Below are 17,132 nucleotides of genomic sequence, written 5' to 3' on the forward strand. Positions count from 1 at the left end.
GCTGTTGGAGTTTTCTTTGTATCTTAATTTCGTTTAAAGATACAGATTATGAAATGCTGCAGATGACTGTGATCTAAAAGTTAGGGGACGCCTGGGTGGCTCAGTTAAGTGCCTGACTTCGGCTCAGGTCATGATCTCGCGGTCAGTGAGTTCCAGTCCCACATCGGGCTCTGTGCTGACAGCTGAGAGCCTGGAGCCTGCTTCAGATTCTGGGTCTCCCTCTCTCTCTGACCCTCCCCCACTCATGCTCTGTCTCTCTCCATCTCTCAAAAATGAATAAACGTTAAAAAAAAAAAAATTTAAAGTTAGGTTAGCCAACAAACTCAAGAGCCACATACCTATATTTAGTTTCTTCATCCTGATCCATCTGAGTTTGTAGCTTTGCAAACCATGAGAAAAACTAGAAAAATAAAGAGTATTACATTGTCAACAAAACTAAAACAGACAAGATGGAAAGTGGCTACAGGCTAAACAGCAAGTCAAAAGGGTAGACACTACCTAAGTCTTACTGTTTGTGGTTCAGACATTAATAATTATTTTTAAGCCAGGAGATGATCATTTAATTCCATAGTCAATATCTACATGCTAGAAAAGCAAAGGATGTTAAAATCATTGGCCACATCCAGAGTCAAACAAAGATAAGGGTTAAAGGTACAGTATATAAAAAATGTATATTCTTTCCTAAAAGGCTAATGCCTATTTGCTACATTGCTAAATTTGAATAGGTAACATAGGGCTTTGGGTCAGTGTTAATATTAATGTTATCTAATAAGGATTATAAAAATATAACTTTGAAATAATATAACAGAATATATATATATTTATAATATAAATATAACTTTGAAATAATATAACAGAGTGACTTAACAACATGGGACTTCTGTATTGGCTAAACCTGGGTTTGGATTCTAGCCCTACCACCTATGTCGTGAAAAATATCTATTATTAAAAAGAGGTGGAGGGCACAGTCTATTAAGCATCCGACTTTGGCTCCGGTCACAATTTCAAGGTTTGTGAGTTCGAGCCCTGCGTCAGGCTCCACTCTGACAGGACAGCCTGCTTGGGATTCTCTCTCTCTACCTCTCTCTCCACCCCTCCTCCAATTGTGCTTTCTCTCTCTCTCAAATAAACTTTAAAAAATAAAATTAAATAAATAAAAAGAGCTAAAGATTGACCTTATACAAGCATGAAGGATAAAAATGTTTTATAGCTTGATCATTGTGGGAGTTAAATTTGTCAAAACTCAACAAACTATATACTTAAAATGGATATATTTTATATTGTGTAAATTATAACTCAATGTACAAGTTTTTCAAAAAATTTACAGAAAAATACGCGGGTACAAATTTAGCCCAGATTTTTTTTTTTTCCAAATAGTCCAAATACGTTCACAGACGTGGTGCAAGGTTACGCTCCACAATTCTCAAGTTGGATTTGAAGTCAAGGGTGTGCTTCATTCTCTCCAGATACTAGGCTTGCCAAGTGCCTTAGCTATCATTCACTGAACACTGACTGTGTGCCTGTCAAACACTGTATGCATTATCTAATTTTCAGAAAAATCCCATGAGATAGGTATATAATCATCCTTGTTTTGCAGATTCGAAAACTAAAGGCCTAAGAGGATAAGTGATTTGCCTAAACTCACAAAGGTGGTAAGTGATGGAGAGGGTGACTTTCAGATCCAGGCTGGCCTAACTCAAGAGGTGGAGCTCTTTTTCACTTTGCCACACTGCCTCGACTTCCTAGATCTGCAATTCAGCAGGCTTGCTTTTTGCTTTCCTTGGTAAATGCCTCAGCTCTGATTTTTATACAGCAGAAAGAAGAGACAAAAGAAGTGGCAGAAGAAACTGCTATATATTTAGGTTTATGATTAGGAATAAATAGCCATCAGGGGAAGATTGATTACACACGCAAATTTTAAAAAGTAACTTATTTTAAAAAATAAGGGTTCATCTAAAGAGAATCTTTAGGTTCTTAAAAAAGAAATTACCTGGCAACAAGCAGAGGGGGGTGTATGTGTGTGCATGTGCGTGTATGTGCACACACACATGCGTGCTAGGGGGACCCACTGACATAAGCAGACACTGCGGGAGGCCAAAAGTGCATGAAACATTAAAACCTTAATGATGAGCTATCAACATCCAAAGTTGGAATATCATATCTTTATCTGTAGCGCAAATACAATTGGGCAACAGGTTTATTTAAAACACTCACAGAGGTATCTGGGTGGCTCAGTCAGTTGAGCGTACGACTTCAGCTCAGGTCACGATCTCACAATTTGGGAGTTCAAGCCCCACACCGGGCTCACTGCTCTCAGTGCAGAACCCACTTCAGAACCCCTGTCCCCCTCTCTCCCTGCCCCTCCCTTGCTTGTTTTCCCTCTCCCTCTCTCTCAAAAATAAATGGAACATTTTAAATAAGTAAATATAAATAAGTAAAAATAAAACACTTACAAAACCACAGCTAACACAAAATCGAGAATGTTCTAGAAAGATCTGATGTTAACTATATCTTCAAAGGTTTAGAACTTTTAACAAGGACACTTTTTCATTAGCCCTGTCTTGAGATCTTTAAAATAATCAAGCATCCTTAGAAACAACAATGCCATTCACCTGCTGTGCAGTTTCAATTCTTTCTTCTTCCATTTCTAAGGAAATGAAACCCTTCAAGAGAATGTCTTCTGTAGATTCAGGTACTATTGAAGGCTCTGCAGCAGGCAGCGACTGGGATGTTAAACTGCACAAGTCTTCAAGTGGTAGCTTCAAAAAAAAAAAGAGCCACAGAGATATTTAAATAACGTGAAAATTCTCTAAACTCTTGACTGTTATTATTCCATCTCACTTGTTTTGAAAGATCATTTGAGGCTAATAACTGCCATATGACAGTAACACTTCCAGCTAGGCTCTTTCTATTAAATGCTAGTCTCAAAACATAAACGTAATACGGTTATTGCACCGAGAGTTAGGTATGATTTTTGAGTTGCCTTTCTAATACTGGCAGTGAACCTGTGCTAATCAACACACGTTTTCTTACTTGAACCTCATGAACTGGCACCAAGGGCAAAAACCTGTATGCTGTTGAAAGTAGCTTGCCTTTCCCGGGATCTAACAAAAGAGGCTGGCCTCATTAATGCTTGCCAACAGAAAATAAATCACACCCAAGAATTAACTATCAATAAACATGACCTCCTTCTGCCATTTCTACCATTGGCACACTTCGCCCACACCTTCTTGGTGGTAAATTCTGAAACTGTAACTGAGGAGAGACCATCTCAGAACTCCCTGTCGGTTTCGGAAGAGCCCCCCCAGAAGGCCTCATTTTGACACCATCAAATACTTTGACCTACAATACTTTCCAGTTCTCCACTACTAAAGATAGCCCAGGTGTTAATTTACCTATAGTCACACAGACGTACTAATTTTAGACCTCAAATAAAGGGAGTGTGGATGAAGGATGAGGTAAAAAGGCCTAATGTTTCAATTCCAGTTTTTAGTCCTTAGGGCATAACATTTAAGGCCCATCTACAGAAAATTTTGACCCAGGGCCTTAGGAAATTGCCCCTGTTTTTCCAGACACAAGAATTTCTTCTGAAGACAGGCTTTTATCTTCAAAGTTTAAAAAAAAAAAGCTAGATGAACAATGCACCATCACTAATTTAGAAATACAACCCTTTGGGGCGCCTGGGTGGCTCCGTCAGTTAAGTGTCCGACTTCGGCTCAGGTTATGATCTCACAGTTTGTGGGTTCAAGCCCCTTGTCGGCCTCTGTGCTGACAGCTCAGAGCCTGGAGCCTTTGCCTCTCTCTGCCCCTCCCTCACACTCTTGTCTCTTAAAAATGAATAAAACTTTTAAAAAAAATTAAAAAGAAAAAAATTAAAGAGAAATACAACCCTTTAAAAACAGGCTTTAAAAATTTTTTTTTAATTTTATAGACAGAGAAATAAGTGAGTGGGGAAGGAGCAGAGGGAGGTAGGAGGAGAGTGGGGGGAGGGGAGAGAGAGAGAGAGAGAGAGAGAGAGAGAGAGAGAGAGAGAGAGAGAATCTCAAGCAGGCTCCACACTCAGCACAGAGCCTAATGTGGGGTTCAATCCCACAACCCTGGGATCATGACCTGGGCCAAAATCAAGAGTCAGACATCCACTCAGGCACCCCCAAAATAGGCGTTTCTGTCCTGAGTTCAAGTGGGGCCATACCTCCTGGCATGGGGAAGCGTGTTATGGTGCAGTCTGGCTTGAACACTGCTCCTGCTCACTTATAAGCTGTGTGACGATGGGCAAATTACCTAATGCTCCTAATCCTCAATTTCTTTTCTGCAAAATAGGAACTACAATATCTGTATCCTGAAGCCACTAGGGAAAAAAGAAAACACGGGTGTGGGAAAACAGGCTTCCTGAACTGCTGGGAAGCTGCAGACAAAAAAAAAAAAAAAAAAATGTTCAGCAACGTCCTCAACCTGCCTCCTCCCCACAAATGACTCTGACTCAAGAGCCAGGAGGTCATGAGTAAACATAAATACCTCTTACTAAGGGTATCACTTGTTCATGTAGCCCTTCCTGAATGGTGACATAATCCTTCAATATAAGAGGACTATGACACACGAAGAATTAAGTTTCTCAAATCCAGTGAGAATCTATCTTGAGTCCAAAGCGTCATCAGCAACCGTGTGCTGCCACCAGGGGTTCGGAAGGTAAAAGGGCCTAATTATTTCATTTCAATTCCAGTTCTTAGTCTGGAGGCAGAGGAAGCTGTGCTAAGTCACACTACTCCTGCTCTATGGAGCCATCCCAGTTACCACAACAAGCTGCCTCCTCGGAGAGGGGGAGGTAACCCACCAGAGACAATACTACATGTATTTAGCATCATGCTTGTCACATAGTAAACACTCAATAAATCTAAGCTACTGTCATTTATCCTTTTATTATTATCCCTATTTATGAGCAATAACAGAGTAAGTAAATCTATAAATCAGAATCGATAGTGCTCTTGGGGAAAGAATAGTCCTTAGGCTATCTTTTTTTTTTAATGTTTATGTATTTATTTTGAGAAAGAGAACATGCGCACTCATGCGTTTGCATGCGTGCAAGTGAGGGAAGGGCAGAGAGAGAGAGGGAGAGAAAGAATCCTAAGCAGGCTCCAAGCTCAGTGCAGAGCCTGACACAGAGCTCAATCTCACGACCATGAGATCATAACCGGAGCCAAATTCAGGAGTCGAGTGCTTAACCAACTGAGATACCCAGGCACCCCCATAAGCTATCTTTATAAAACTGGATTTCATTAGTAGTAAAATTTAGTTCTATTCAGACTGTGACAAAAGTCAAACATGTAATGCTATCCTCAATGTTTACACAATAGCTAAGGGGGAAGGAGAGGTGGGTCAGGCTCAGATTTGAAAACATACCAGAAAGCACCAGGAGACTGGGCTAAGGTAAGGAAAGCTGGACAGAGTGCTGCTGCAATGTGCTCATCAGTACATTCAAGACAGCTAAAGACTCAGTGAACTTGAAGACAGTGCACTAAAATCACCCAATAGGAAACATAGAGGAAACAGAGTGAATAAATAAAAACCAAACACAATATCCAAGAACACAGAGATGGCATCATATTATCTAGTACATGTATAAATAGAATCCCAAAAGGAGAGAGAACAGGGTAGAAAAAAAATTTTTTTGAAGATAATAGTTGAAATATTTCCAATAAAAGATAGCAAACTACAGTTCTGAGAAGCTCAGAGAATCCCAAGCAAAATCTCTCTCTCTCTCTCTCTCTCTTTCTCTCTTTCTCTCACACACACACACACACAAATACACATGTACACACGTGATATTCAAACTTCTAAAAATAAAGTTTAAAAAAATATGCTAGAAGACATAGGAGAAAAGACATATTATATACAGAAGAATGAAGATAAGAATTAAAAGAATTACAACAGACTTCTCACCAGAAATTAAACAAATCTTTTAAGAAATAAAAGAAAAAAACCATCAATCCAGAATTCTTAACCTAGTAGAGTATCTTTTTTAAATGAAAAGGGCTGTTTAAACAAAGCTGAGAAAATGCATTTCCAACAGTCTTGTACTACAAGAAATGTTAAAGGCAGTTCTTCAAAAGCAGATGGAACATAATACCAGATGGAAAAATGATCTTAAAAACAAGCCAACAAAAAACTAAAGGCTCTAGAAATAGTTAAAATAAAAGCAAATATGGTAATTTTTTTTATTTTTAATCACTCAGAAAGATAAATGTCAAAAGCAAAAATATATCAGGCTCAGTCAGTTCAGCGACGACTCTTGATTTTGGCTCAGGTCAAGATCTCATGGTTTGTGAGTTGAAGCCTCCAGTTGTTCAGGCTCCGCACTGACAGCACAGAACCTGCTGGGGATTCTCTCTCTTTCTCTCTCTCTCTCTCTGCTCCTCCTCTGCTCGTGTACTCTCTCTCAAAATAAATGAACGTTTAAAAAAATATTTATCTTCTAATTTACTTTACAAAACAAAATCATATGAAAACTCTAGATACTTGAGAAGGTAGTGTAGATATTCCAGACAAAGTCTGTAGTCTAGATGTTGTGAGTAAACATGATCATGTGAATATATGAAAAAACATTCTATTTGATTACTTCATGTACAAATACTACTTTTCAAGCATGAGGACTTTTAAATACCAGACGCAGAAGGAGGCTCCCGTCCTGTTCCCTTGTACTCACTAATACAAAACCATTTTCTCTCAAACCAAGCAAGCGAGAAGCCACATTAACTGAAACAACTATTTTTTTTTTTTTAATGTTTATTTATTTTTGAGAGACAGAGTGTAAGCGGGGCAGTGGCAGAGAGAGAGACAGAATCTGAAGCAGGCTCCAGGCTCTGAGCTGTCAGCATAGAGCCTGACGCAGGGCTCGAACTCACGAACCGTGAGGTCATGACCTGAGCCAAAGTCGGGAGCTAACTGACAGAGCCACCCAGGCGCCCCCAACTGCAACTAATTCTAAGAAACAATTTTTTAAAGAAACAAAACAAGTTACTTTTTAAAAGAGAATGAAAAACTGGCCCCATTAGGTACATTTCTTCAGCTGTCTTCTTTTCTTAAAGCACCTGGAATAGAATGAAAAAGCAAGAAGGGGTGTGCTGGGGTCACAAACTTTCCTGTTCTAACCTCTCATTCACTCCTGCCTCTCCTGGCTAGCTCGGTCAGTAGAGCATAGACCCTGGATCTCAGAGTCGTGAGTTCGAGCTCAAGCTCCATGTTGGGCACAGACATTATTTAAAAAAATAAATAAGTAAAAAAACTGACTCTCATTAACTCATTCACTCCTGAGTCCTCTGACACACTATACATGCTAGCTTCCAGATGGAGCATTTACCATCAGAGAGAAGAGCACAAATCTAGGTACCTGTCAGGCCTAGAGAGCTATTGTATAGTTTATGCAAATGGTACGTTAACATATTAAATAATAATTATAATAAACAATCAACCTTGCCTGACCAGCTAAGCAGGTCCAGGAAAAAACCAAATACACCTTTCTCTCCCGAACTTTATTTCTTGTACATTTCCGGGTTGGAGAAAATCACTTTCATAATCTAAACAATTCATTCCCTAAATGAAACCTGATGTTACTTTCTCTGCTTGAAGCAAATCATTGAAGACGTATAGATGGAATCTCAGAACCTTCAAGGCACTTAACGTTTTCTTTTCTTACCTTTGGTCTGAGTGACACCTATACCAGCATAGGATCACAAGATTCTAATCTACTCTTTCAAGTTATCAATCATGTGGGGAGAAAAGCATATGAATAATACAGTACTTACAGCTCGCTTGCCATGTGCACTTAACATACGTGATTTCACTAAATTCTCACAATCACAACCCCTCATCAGACAGTAAGCATATTATAATCCCCATTTTTTAAAGAAAAAAACAGGGGGTGCCTGGGTGGCTCAGTCGGTTAAGCGTCCGACTTCAGCCAGGTCACAATCTCGCGGTCCGTGAGTTCGAGCCCCGCGTTAGGCTATGGGCTGATGGCTCAGAGCCTGGAGCCTGTTTCCGATTCTGTGTCTCCCTCTCTCTCTGACCCTCGCCCGTTCATGCTCTCTCTCTGTCCCAAAAATAAATAAACGTTGAAAAAAAATTAAAAAAAAAAAGAAAAAAACAGGCTCAGAGAAGTTAAATATACTAAGCACACACAGTCTTTAGGAAAACAAGTTACAATTCATTTCAGGTAAATTTCAGGGTTAATTATTGCAGCATTTATGAAGAACTACTAAATTCAGCAGAAAGCAAAAGGCCCTCACTACTAAAACAGATGAATCTTGGCTGCAAGAAACCAGTCTACCTAATATTCTACTTCAAATTCTTTCATCTAACACCAAAAAAAGAGAAAGATATAACGTCTTTCCAAAATATGACCAGTTCCTCTTCATAAAAGAGAAAGATATTTTCTAAAAAAGTTAACAGCTTTACGGTATTTACTGAAGCATCAGCTGGCCTTTTGCTATTCAACCAACTTGCTCAGTGCCAGCTGTTCAGGAAGTAATTTATCTTGTGAGAACTGTGAAACACTGCAGAAAATCCTTTACAGATACACTGTTTGGAGAAAATAAAAACTGAGCCATTCTTTTTTCAGCCCCAGTGTTAAGAGTGGTAACAGACAGGGGAACCTGGGTAGCTCAGTCGGTGGGTATCCGACTCTTAATCTCGGCTCAGGTCATGATCTCACAGTTCCGTTCGTGTGTTGGGTTCCAAGCTGACAGTGCATGGAGCCTGCTTGGGATTCTCTCTCTCCCTCTCCCCCCCCCCCACCTCTCTCTGTCTCTCTCTCTCTCTCTCTCTCTCTCTCTCTCTCTCTCTCTGTGTGTGTGTACCCCTCCCCCACTTGTGCTTACGCTCTCTCTAGAAATAAACATTTAAAAAAAAAAGGGTGGTAACAGATACAAAAATTCAATTCCAGTCTTCCCATCAGACATAGAAACACTTTTAGTAAAGGGAAACAAGGGCTACAGAGAGCTGAAAAACAATGATCCCCCTGACAGATGCCCCAGACAGGAAAATAAAGGCCATTTCATTCTCACAGAAATCCCATACGTACACTGCATACACCAGAACACCTTCACTCAACCCTTGAACCTGGCAAGCTCATCTCCCACCTGTGACTTTGCATTGCTTTTTCCTCCACCCGCAAGGTTACTTCTCTAATCTTTGCAAGGCTGGCATTTTGTTTCCCACCTTCCCACCGTGAGTTCTCGCCTTAGACTGTCACTTTCTTAGAGAGGCTTCCTTCCTTGTCTAGAGCATACCTCAATCCCTGTCCGTCATACTATCTTGTTTTATTTTCCTTATACCATGGATCATTGTCTGAACTTACCCTGTTCTTTTCTACAAGCTCATGATCACAATTATGTTAGCTCCAGGAAGCTAGGGAGCTTGATTTGCTTGTCTTTCTATCCTCAATTCCTAGCCCAGAACAGGCACAAAATAGATGTTAAACAACTGCATGAGATTAATGTGGATACTATACCACATAAATATGAAAAAAAAAAAATAGGATGAAAACAAAAGATTCCATTTACTTCACTCCAAAACCTTTCTTTTGTGTTCAACGAGAATAGTAATAGTTTATGAGCTAAGACAATAAAAGCAAATTGGGTTACTTTTCTTGTGGACTATGTTCCCCACAGGTGCTGTGATGCCCAAGCATCCTGCTTCTGTAACACGCCAAATCAACTATAACCGGACTGGAACATTTATAGAGCAAACAACTTCTGTTATCCAAAGCATAAAAGACTTTGATAGCCAAGTCAAAGAAATTTCCACCTGTTTCCTCATTTATTTCAGCATTGCATCCTACAGGTGAACAGAGAAACCCAAGAAAGAACACCTGTATTTTATGGCAGAGGACGTTAACAGTGAAAGTGAACTTTCAAAGTTCTTACTCTCTAAAACTTGAGGGTAGAAAAAAATAGTTTAAGTCTCTAAAAACAATCCACCTTTGGACACAATCCCAAATCCTGTAAAATGAGTGCTTCCAACATAAAAAAAAATTATTATTAATAAAACAATAATCCTAAACCTGGCCCTCAAACCAGAAAAAAGTCTGTCCATCTGACAATTCGTAAGATGTTCTTTTTGATATTGTAACTACTTGAGCTGAATTACACAAGCGATAATATGCATAACAACCCAATAATAACTAGGATTAAAAACACTGACACCACCGAAAGCCAGCATTACCTAATAATGCACTGACCCAGCTTTCAAAGAACATTCTTTTCTATTGCTCGGCTACCGGTCAGATAAATCGATCTCCCATAATCTGCACTTGATGGAGAGCTCATTGCTCTGTGTGCGCTGAATGAAACCCTCACTCGGGATCAAGTTTTTGTCTCTCCAAGTGCCCCATGGAAAAAGGAAGCTGGGTTATTCATTAAGGCGGTAAATGAATACTAATAAGGAGGCTGTCCTGAAGCAAAGCACTTCGGGGGTCGGTGCCCTCTCCTGGGAGATGGTGGGCAGCAGGATTATGCCTCAGCTGATAGCACGGATACCCGGGGCAAGACGCCCACGGCAAGGCTCCCAGCCAACCGTCCCACACCGCAGGCGGAAGGCTGGGTGCCCGCCAACACCAGCCACTGGACGCCCCCGCAGTCGTCCCCGTGCGAGAGTAGAGTTGGCGGTCGCCGGCAGAGCCAGGCCTGACAGCCCGGGAGGGCGAGGCGCCTCTCCCACCGGAGCTGCCACCGTGGCCGGGGAGGAGGGAGAAGAGACCGCGGGCAAGAGTCTGCAAGGCCGGGGCCCACCGGCACGCCGAAGAAGCATCCCAGCTCGCTTTCTCGCCGCCCCAGCCCAGTCCCAGCCCGTCACCTCACCTCGGCCGGCACAGGCAGGTTCTCCACCGCCGCCTTCAGCTCCAACACCGAGTCCGTCTGCCTGTCGGTCAGCGGCGCCGTCGTGTCGGGTCTCCGATCCCAGAGAGCCAGCTTCTCCCGAGCGTCCCGCTCTGCCGCCGCCTCAGGCGGCAGCAAGAGCGCCGCCTCCGCCATCGCCGCCGCCCCTGCGGCCCTCAACAGCAGCGGGGTGGAGGAGACCCCCACAGACAGGCCCTGGCCACTTCCGGGGGAGCCGGGGCTTCCAGCAAGGCACCGGCGGCGGGGCGGAGCGGAATACCCTGACTCCGGAAGTGCTTCTACAGTGTGTGTGGGCGGGACCGAGGCCAGGACAGACGTGGCTCTAAACGGGGTACAAATATTTCCGGTTGGGAAGGCGTAGAGGGAGAAGAATGTGGGCCCTGACGGAAATAGATGTGCCCCTACCGGAAGTCTCTTCCTCACCTTCAATAACTTTATTGTAATGTGTGTTCAGGTTATTGACAATTGAGCTACGTGACCCTGCCGGCAGAGGTCCTCCTGGGCTCCCGGATCTACTCGCTGCTTCTGCTCACTGCCGAGTAGTCTGGGTGGGGAATGCGGTCTCTGATTTCCGTGGAGACATGTGACAGTTTCCACCGCCTAGATCACGATCACAGTATAAAATTTTCCAACATCCAGCAAGAAAGCCAACTTCAGAAAACACATAAGAATTCAAAAGATTTCTGAATATCAAACACCATTAATAATACTAGATAACTGGAAACAACCTAAATGCCCAACATTGAAGAACTGGATTAATTCATGGCACAGACATGTAATTGAAATACTATTCTGTCACTTAAATCATGTAGTTTTTGAGCGACAGAACAATTATGGTATTGCATATATGTAAAATAAAAGTTATATATTCTATAACATAGAATAAAATAAATCTCTGTGAGTCCATATTGATAAATAAATGATTGAATAAATAAGCGGGGGAGAAGGGATAACTCTACAGAGGAATTCCAATCAATAAATGTAGAATGAGGGAAAATAGTAATAACTGGCAGGCAAGATCTAACAATGGATTCTAAAATTAATGCGTGAAACTTTGAGGAGAAACAGAAATTGTATCAAATGATCTCCGCAAGATATTTATTAATAGCAATGGGGGGAGGGATATTAACTTTACAGTGGAAAAACCTGGCAAGTATTACCTTAAGCAAGCCACGGAAGTCAACATCATCACCATGAATCCTTCCCAAAAATGCAAAACTACATTCTAATCATGAAAAAACATCAGATAAACTAAAAATGAGGGATAACCTGCAAAGCAGTTTAACAGTATTCGTCAAAGGTCTTAATGTCATAAAAGACAAGGAAAAAAACCAAGGGAATGTTACACATTGAAGGAGATGAGGGAGCCATGGCAGCTGGATACATTGTAGGAATTTGGATTCGATCCTGGGACAGAAAAAGGGAAAACTGTAGAACAAAATATAGATATTTTAATAATGTCTATAATTTAGTTAATAGTACTGCACCAATGTTAATTTCCCAGTTTTGATTATTGTATGTGGTTATGTAAGATGATAACATTGGGGGAACCTGAATGAAAGGCACACCTGAACTCTGTACTACTTTTGCAACATTTCTGACATCTAAAATTCTCTCAAAGTCAAGAGTTAAAACTCTCATGTTGTAGAAAACACCTATCTACATAAACGAAGCTGGTTGGAATTACTAATTATGTTTTTTTCTCTCTTTTTTTTTTTAATCACTGTTTCCCCATCAAACCATTCCACCACTATTTCCTAAAGAAAGTCATCTTGTAGATATGTTGAGACAGGTTGATCTTCTTGTTGAAGTATCTAAAACACACTTTGTCTTCTTCTATCCAGACTGATCTCTAGTTCCAAAAATTCCAGAAATACGGTTCTGTTGAGTTTTGTGATGTCAATTTTTCACCAAACATCATCCTTTTATATTCATCCAAATACAAACATTTTTTCTCCCAAGTTTTTTTTTTTTTTTATTTTAGAGAGAGAAAGTGAGTGGGGCTGGGCCACAGAGAGAGATTTTCTCTTGAGAGAAAATTCACATTCATTGTGGAGCCCAACATGGGGCTTGATCCCACAACCCTGGGATCATGACCTGAGCAGAAACTAAGAGTCAGACAGTCAACCAACTGAGCTACCAAAATGCCCCTCTCCCAAATGTGTTTCTATTGCAGATTTTCCTAAATCCACGATCACTCTACTTTCTAACAATTATGTGTAATTCTTTAAAATACATTTAGTAACTGGTGATTCATAATACTAAAGTGTCAGAGGAGGTCATTGAGAAGACATGACCACAATTGACCTGAGAACTGGACTCTGGCAATCAGAGACTCCTTGTCTCTTCTTGGAATGTAACTTCTGTCCACCGTTCACACAGTGGAGGCTGTTTTCAAGGACATGGCCTTGAGAGAGCAATATGTGTTGAGACCATCTGGACTGAATACATGCCTGAACCCAATGTAGGCTTCTATATAAACTTTTAAGATTCTGGCAGGTGGGTGCAAAGATCTACTTGTTTCCCAGCTGACCTCTTTAATAAGACTTCCCTTGCTTATTAAACCTGCCACCTGCCAATCAAGAATGGCCTGCCACCTTCTTCGGTCTCTCATTGCCTTCCAACGGTGCGCTCCAGTTTCTAATTTCACCCAGGGAATCCTGAAGCTTCAAACTAACTTAAAGGGATGGAGTGCAGGTCATGGTGCCCATGGAAAAAGATTTGAGCCAAGGCTGAATGTTTAATCAGCTGCTGTGAGATCAAATGTGGGGAGAGGAAAATAGATATGCAGCATAATAATGCCTGGTCTATTCTTACACTGAAGAACTGAGAGAGCTAAAAAAGCAGTGCCTGGAAGATCCAGCAGTCACCAGCTGGCTCTGCAAGGGTGGGAGACAAGAGCGAGAAAATAGAGTAACAGCAGTCTTCGCTGGGTGTTTTAATTTTGCAGAGCACTAGCATAGAAATATATGCATTTAAACGATGCAATGGTTGTTCAAACTCTACTAGAAATGTGGTATACAATATACTGAATCCTTCTGCTTCAGACTGTAATGCTCATTTCTGTATGGACAAATATTGTCTAGTCCCCCCCCAAAAAAATTACAAGTTCCTAAAAGGAATCCGCCTTTTTAAAAATGCCAATGCCAATTTATTTTGAGAGAATGTGTGTGTGTGTGTGTGTGTGTGTGTGTGTGTGTGTGTGTGTGTGTGAGAGAGAGAGAGAGAGAGAGAGAGAGAGAGAGAGAGAGAGAGAGAGAAAGGAGGGGCAGAGAGAGAAAAGAGAGAGTTCCAGGGTGCAATCTCATGAACCGTGAACTCACGACCTGAGACAAAGTTAAGAGACACTTAACCAACTGAGCCACCCAGGCACCCCATGAATCCACTTTTACTCTCGTATTACAAGTCAAGTCATTTCCTGTTTTCTGCTAGAAAAACAGCAGATCAGCTTATCCCCAGAAGCACTAGCCAACAGGACAAATAAAATTGCAGATTTAATTTTCTACTATAATTCTTCCAGTGCATTTAAGAATTTCTAATTGTTTCCATAAAATCAATGAAATTGATATAGCAAAAGCTCATATTGTATATACCCATACATATATACATATAAGATACACATATGTATTCTGGGTGTGTGTGTGTGTGTACGAGAGACAATAAGAAGACAGGATTGCATAGACTATCTCGAGAAAAGGACAAAGATGAGGTCAGAGGAGTTTCATGCCCAAACGATCAAGGTCCCCATATCACAACAGATGACATTTTGTATTATTCAGATTTCACTTTCGATCTCTTGATTGAAATCCTATGAGTAAGGCAGCAGAGGAGTTATTCTCTTTCATTTATAGAGATAAGCAAATGGAACACAAGATGGGGCCCAACCCACACTACCAGCCCAGAGCCTGCTTGGCATTCTTTCTCTCTCTCCCTCTCTCTCTCTGCCCCTCCCCTGCTCTCTGTCTCTCTGTGTCAATAGATAAACAAACATGACTATATATATATACATATATATACATATATACTATATATATATACATATACATATATACATATATGTATACATATATACATATATACATATATACATATATGTATACATATATACATGTATACATATATATGTATATATACATATATACATAGATGTATACATATATACATATATACATATATACATATATGTATACATATATACATATATATGTATATACATACATATATATACATATACATATACATATATATACATATATACATATATATAGTCATGTTTGTTTATTTATTATTTATATAATTTATATATTTATATAATATTTATATAAATATTTATATTAATATTTATATATTATATATATAATGAAGTATTTTATCAATTCTGCTTCTATGCAACCTACGGATTACCTAGGGGCATGAGGGAACTTTTGAAAGTGATGGAAATGTCCTGGTTTTCTCAAATGTTCTCTTGTCATCTATTGTTAAACGTTCCATCTCTGTTGTGGCGGTGGTCTCACAACTACACACGTATGTGAGAACCGATCAAATTGTACATTTTCAACACGTGTTGTACTCGCGGTGTACTCGTTATACCACAGCAGAATTGGGGCAAGGGAGAATGAAGCAGATCTGTGAGCAACGGCATGGACGAAGGTTCATCATCTTTTGTGGAATTAAGAAAGCCAGCAAGCTGCTGAACAAGCTGAACAGGATCCCATATTTAGCTAAAAAATTACATGCACACACAGAAAAAAAAAAAGGTCTGAAAAGATAAGCAGCAAATCGTTATTAGTTGTCGTCCCTAGGAGTTGGTCTGGCAGAGCAGGTAGAAGGGTGGCCAGAAGGGTGGAGGACAAGGGCTTCGTTATTTCAAGATTGCTTGTTGGAAAAGAACTGTTAAAGAATGAACATAGGTTGGGGATGAGACTAAGGGAATTCTAGTTTCCGGCTCTGCTGGTCACTAGCTCTGAGTCCAGATCTCAATTTCCTAAAACAAAACGTACGTGTTTATAGCAATACGCCACCAAGCGGCCTGTTCACACCCGCCCAAATCACACAGATAGTCCCTGCGCTGCCGAAGGTCACCTCGCTGGTGCGCAAGAGGGCAGGCCTGGGCCGGAGGACACACGCAGTCACCTGCAGCCGGGAGCTTTCAGCCGCTCCAGCCCGAGTCAAGTACATCAGGCAATGCGTGTCTTCCACTCTGCGGCGGCCTCATTTTATGCTACCTAATTCGTGTTCTGGGGGATGGTTTTAATCCATGATGTGTGCAAATGCTATTGCAGGGTTGCCATAGAGAAACTAAGTTCACTTGCTGGACATTAAAAGACCCGTGTCGCGGTGGTTTGAGAAGCCTTTCAGGAAAGGGTGGAGGGAAAGAGACTTATGACTGCCTTCTGACATGAAGACCATGGGCGTGGACGTCACAGCAGCCAGGGAACCGAGGGGCAGACGGGGGATCTGGCAAGGAAAGAAAGAAACTGGAGGCACAGTGGGACTTCAGGGGACTGAGCAACTGCTAGAAACCCACCTCCGGCGAGTGTCCGTGAACGTGGACTTGAACCTCTGCTCGAGTTAATTCCGCCTACAGCACTCACTCAGCTGGCATTTCCACCGCCAGGGACCAGAGCGGTTGTATGTGCACAGCATGGAAATTGTTAGCACATACCAATGGGAAATCTAATATAACGGAGCCCTGGCACGAGGTCTGAAACGGGGCCCTCCTCCCCCGACACAAAGCAGGTCCCCTCCTTGCTCCCATCAGCAGGGATGGTGGGGAGGGGAGGTCTTGGTGATCTCTGACTGACTGTTGTGGGTCGAGACAGGGTGTGGAGCTCCCAGTTTTAAAACTAACGGCCTCGCCTGTGAACTTTTGTGTGTGTGAATAAAACCAAAACGACAAAAAAAGCAAAAACACGTCTCTTCTTTTTCAAATTAAATACCTTTCATGATTACATCATGGCATAACATGCAGATACTCAACCAGCCTAATCTCCATCCTTTATTTCAAAAAAATTATTTTATAGAGAGTGTGTGTGTGAGTGGGGGAAGAGAGGCAGAGAGGGAGAGGGACAGGGACAGGGAGAGAGAATGAATCTTAAGCAGGCTCCCAGATCAGTGCAGAGGCCCACATGGGGCTCGTTCCCTCCACCCTCAGATCATGACCCCAGCAGAAATCAAGAGTCGGAGGCTTAACCGACTGAGCCACCCAGGCGCCCCTATATCCTGTATTTTTAAATTTTC

The 17,132-nt window shown here is 41.3% G+C and overlaps 1 protein-coding gene across 3 annotated transcripts in view; it reads right to left on the minus strand.

Moving 5' to 3' along the window:
• COG3 (component of oligomeric golgi complex 3) overlaps positions 1-11,267 on the minus strand; it is a 72,959-nt gene extending 61,692 nt beyond the window's left edge. Inside the window, exons 1-3 of one of the 3 annotated variants that reach the window (XM_006927301.5) lie at positions 10,854-11,267; positions 2,613-2,759; positions 339-400 (exon numbers count right to left, since the gene is read on the minus strand). In XM_006927301.5, coding sequence (XP_006927363.2) covers positions 339-400; positions 2,613-2,759; positions 10,854-11,027 — 383 coding nt within the window. In that variant the 5' untranslated portion in view covers positions 11,028-11,267. The remainder of the gene's footprint in view (positions 1-338; positions 401-2,612; positions 2,760-10,853) is intronic. The other 2 variants (XM_003980400.6, XM_019826762.3) reach the window with 2 other exon arrangements.
• Between the last annotated feature and the right edge of the window lie 5,865 nt (positions 11,268-17,132).

This window comes from Felis catus, chromosome A1, assembly GCF_018350175.1.
Source record: "Felis catus isolate Fca126 chromosome A1, F.catus_Fca126_mat1.0, whole genome shotgun sequence".
In the NCBI taxonomy this organism is placed as follows: domain Eukaryota; kingdom Metazoa; phylum Chordata; class Mammalia; order Carnivora; family Felidae; genus Felis; species Felis catus.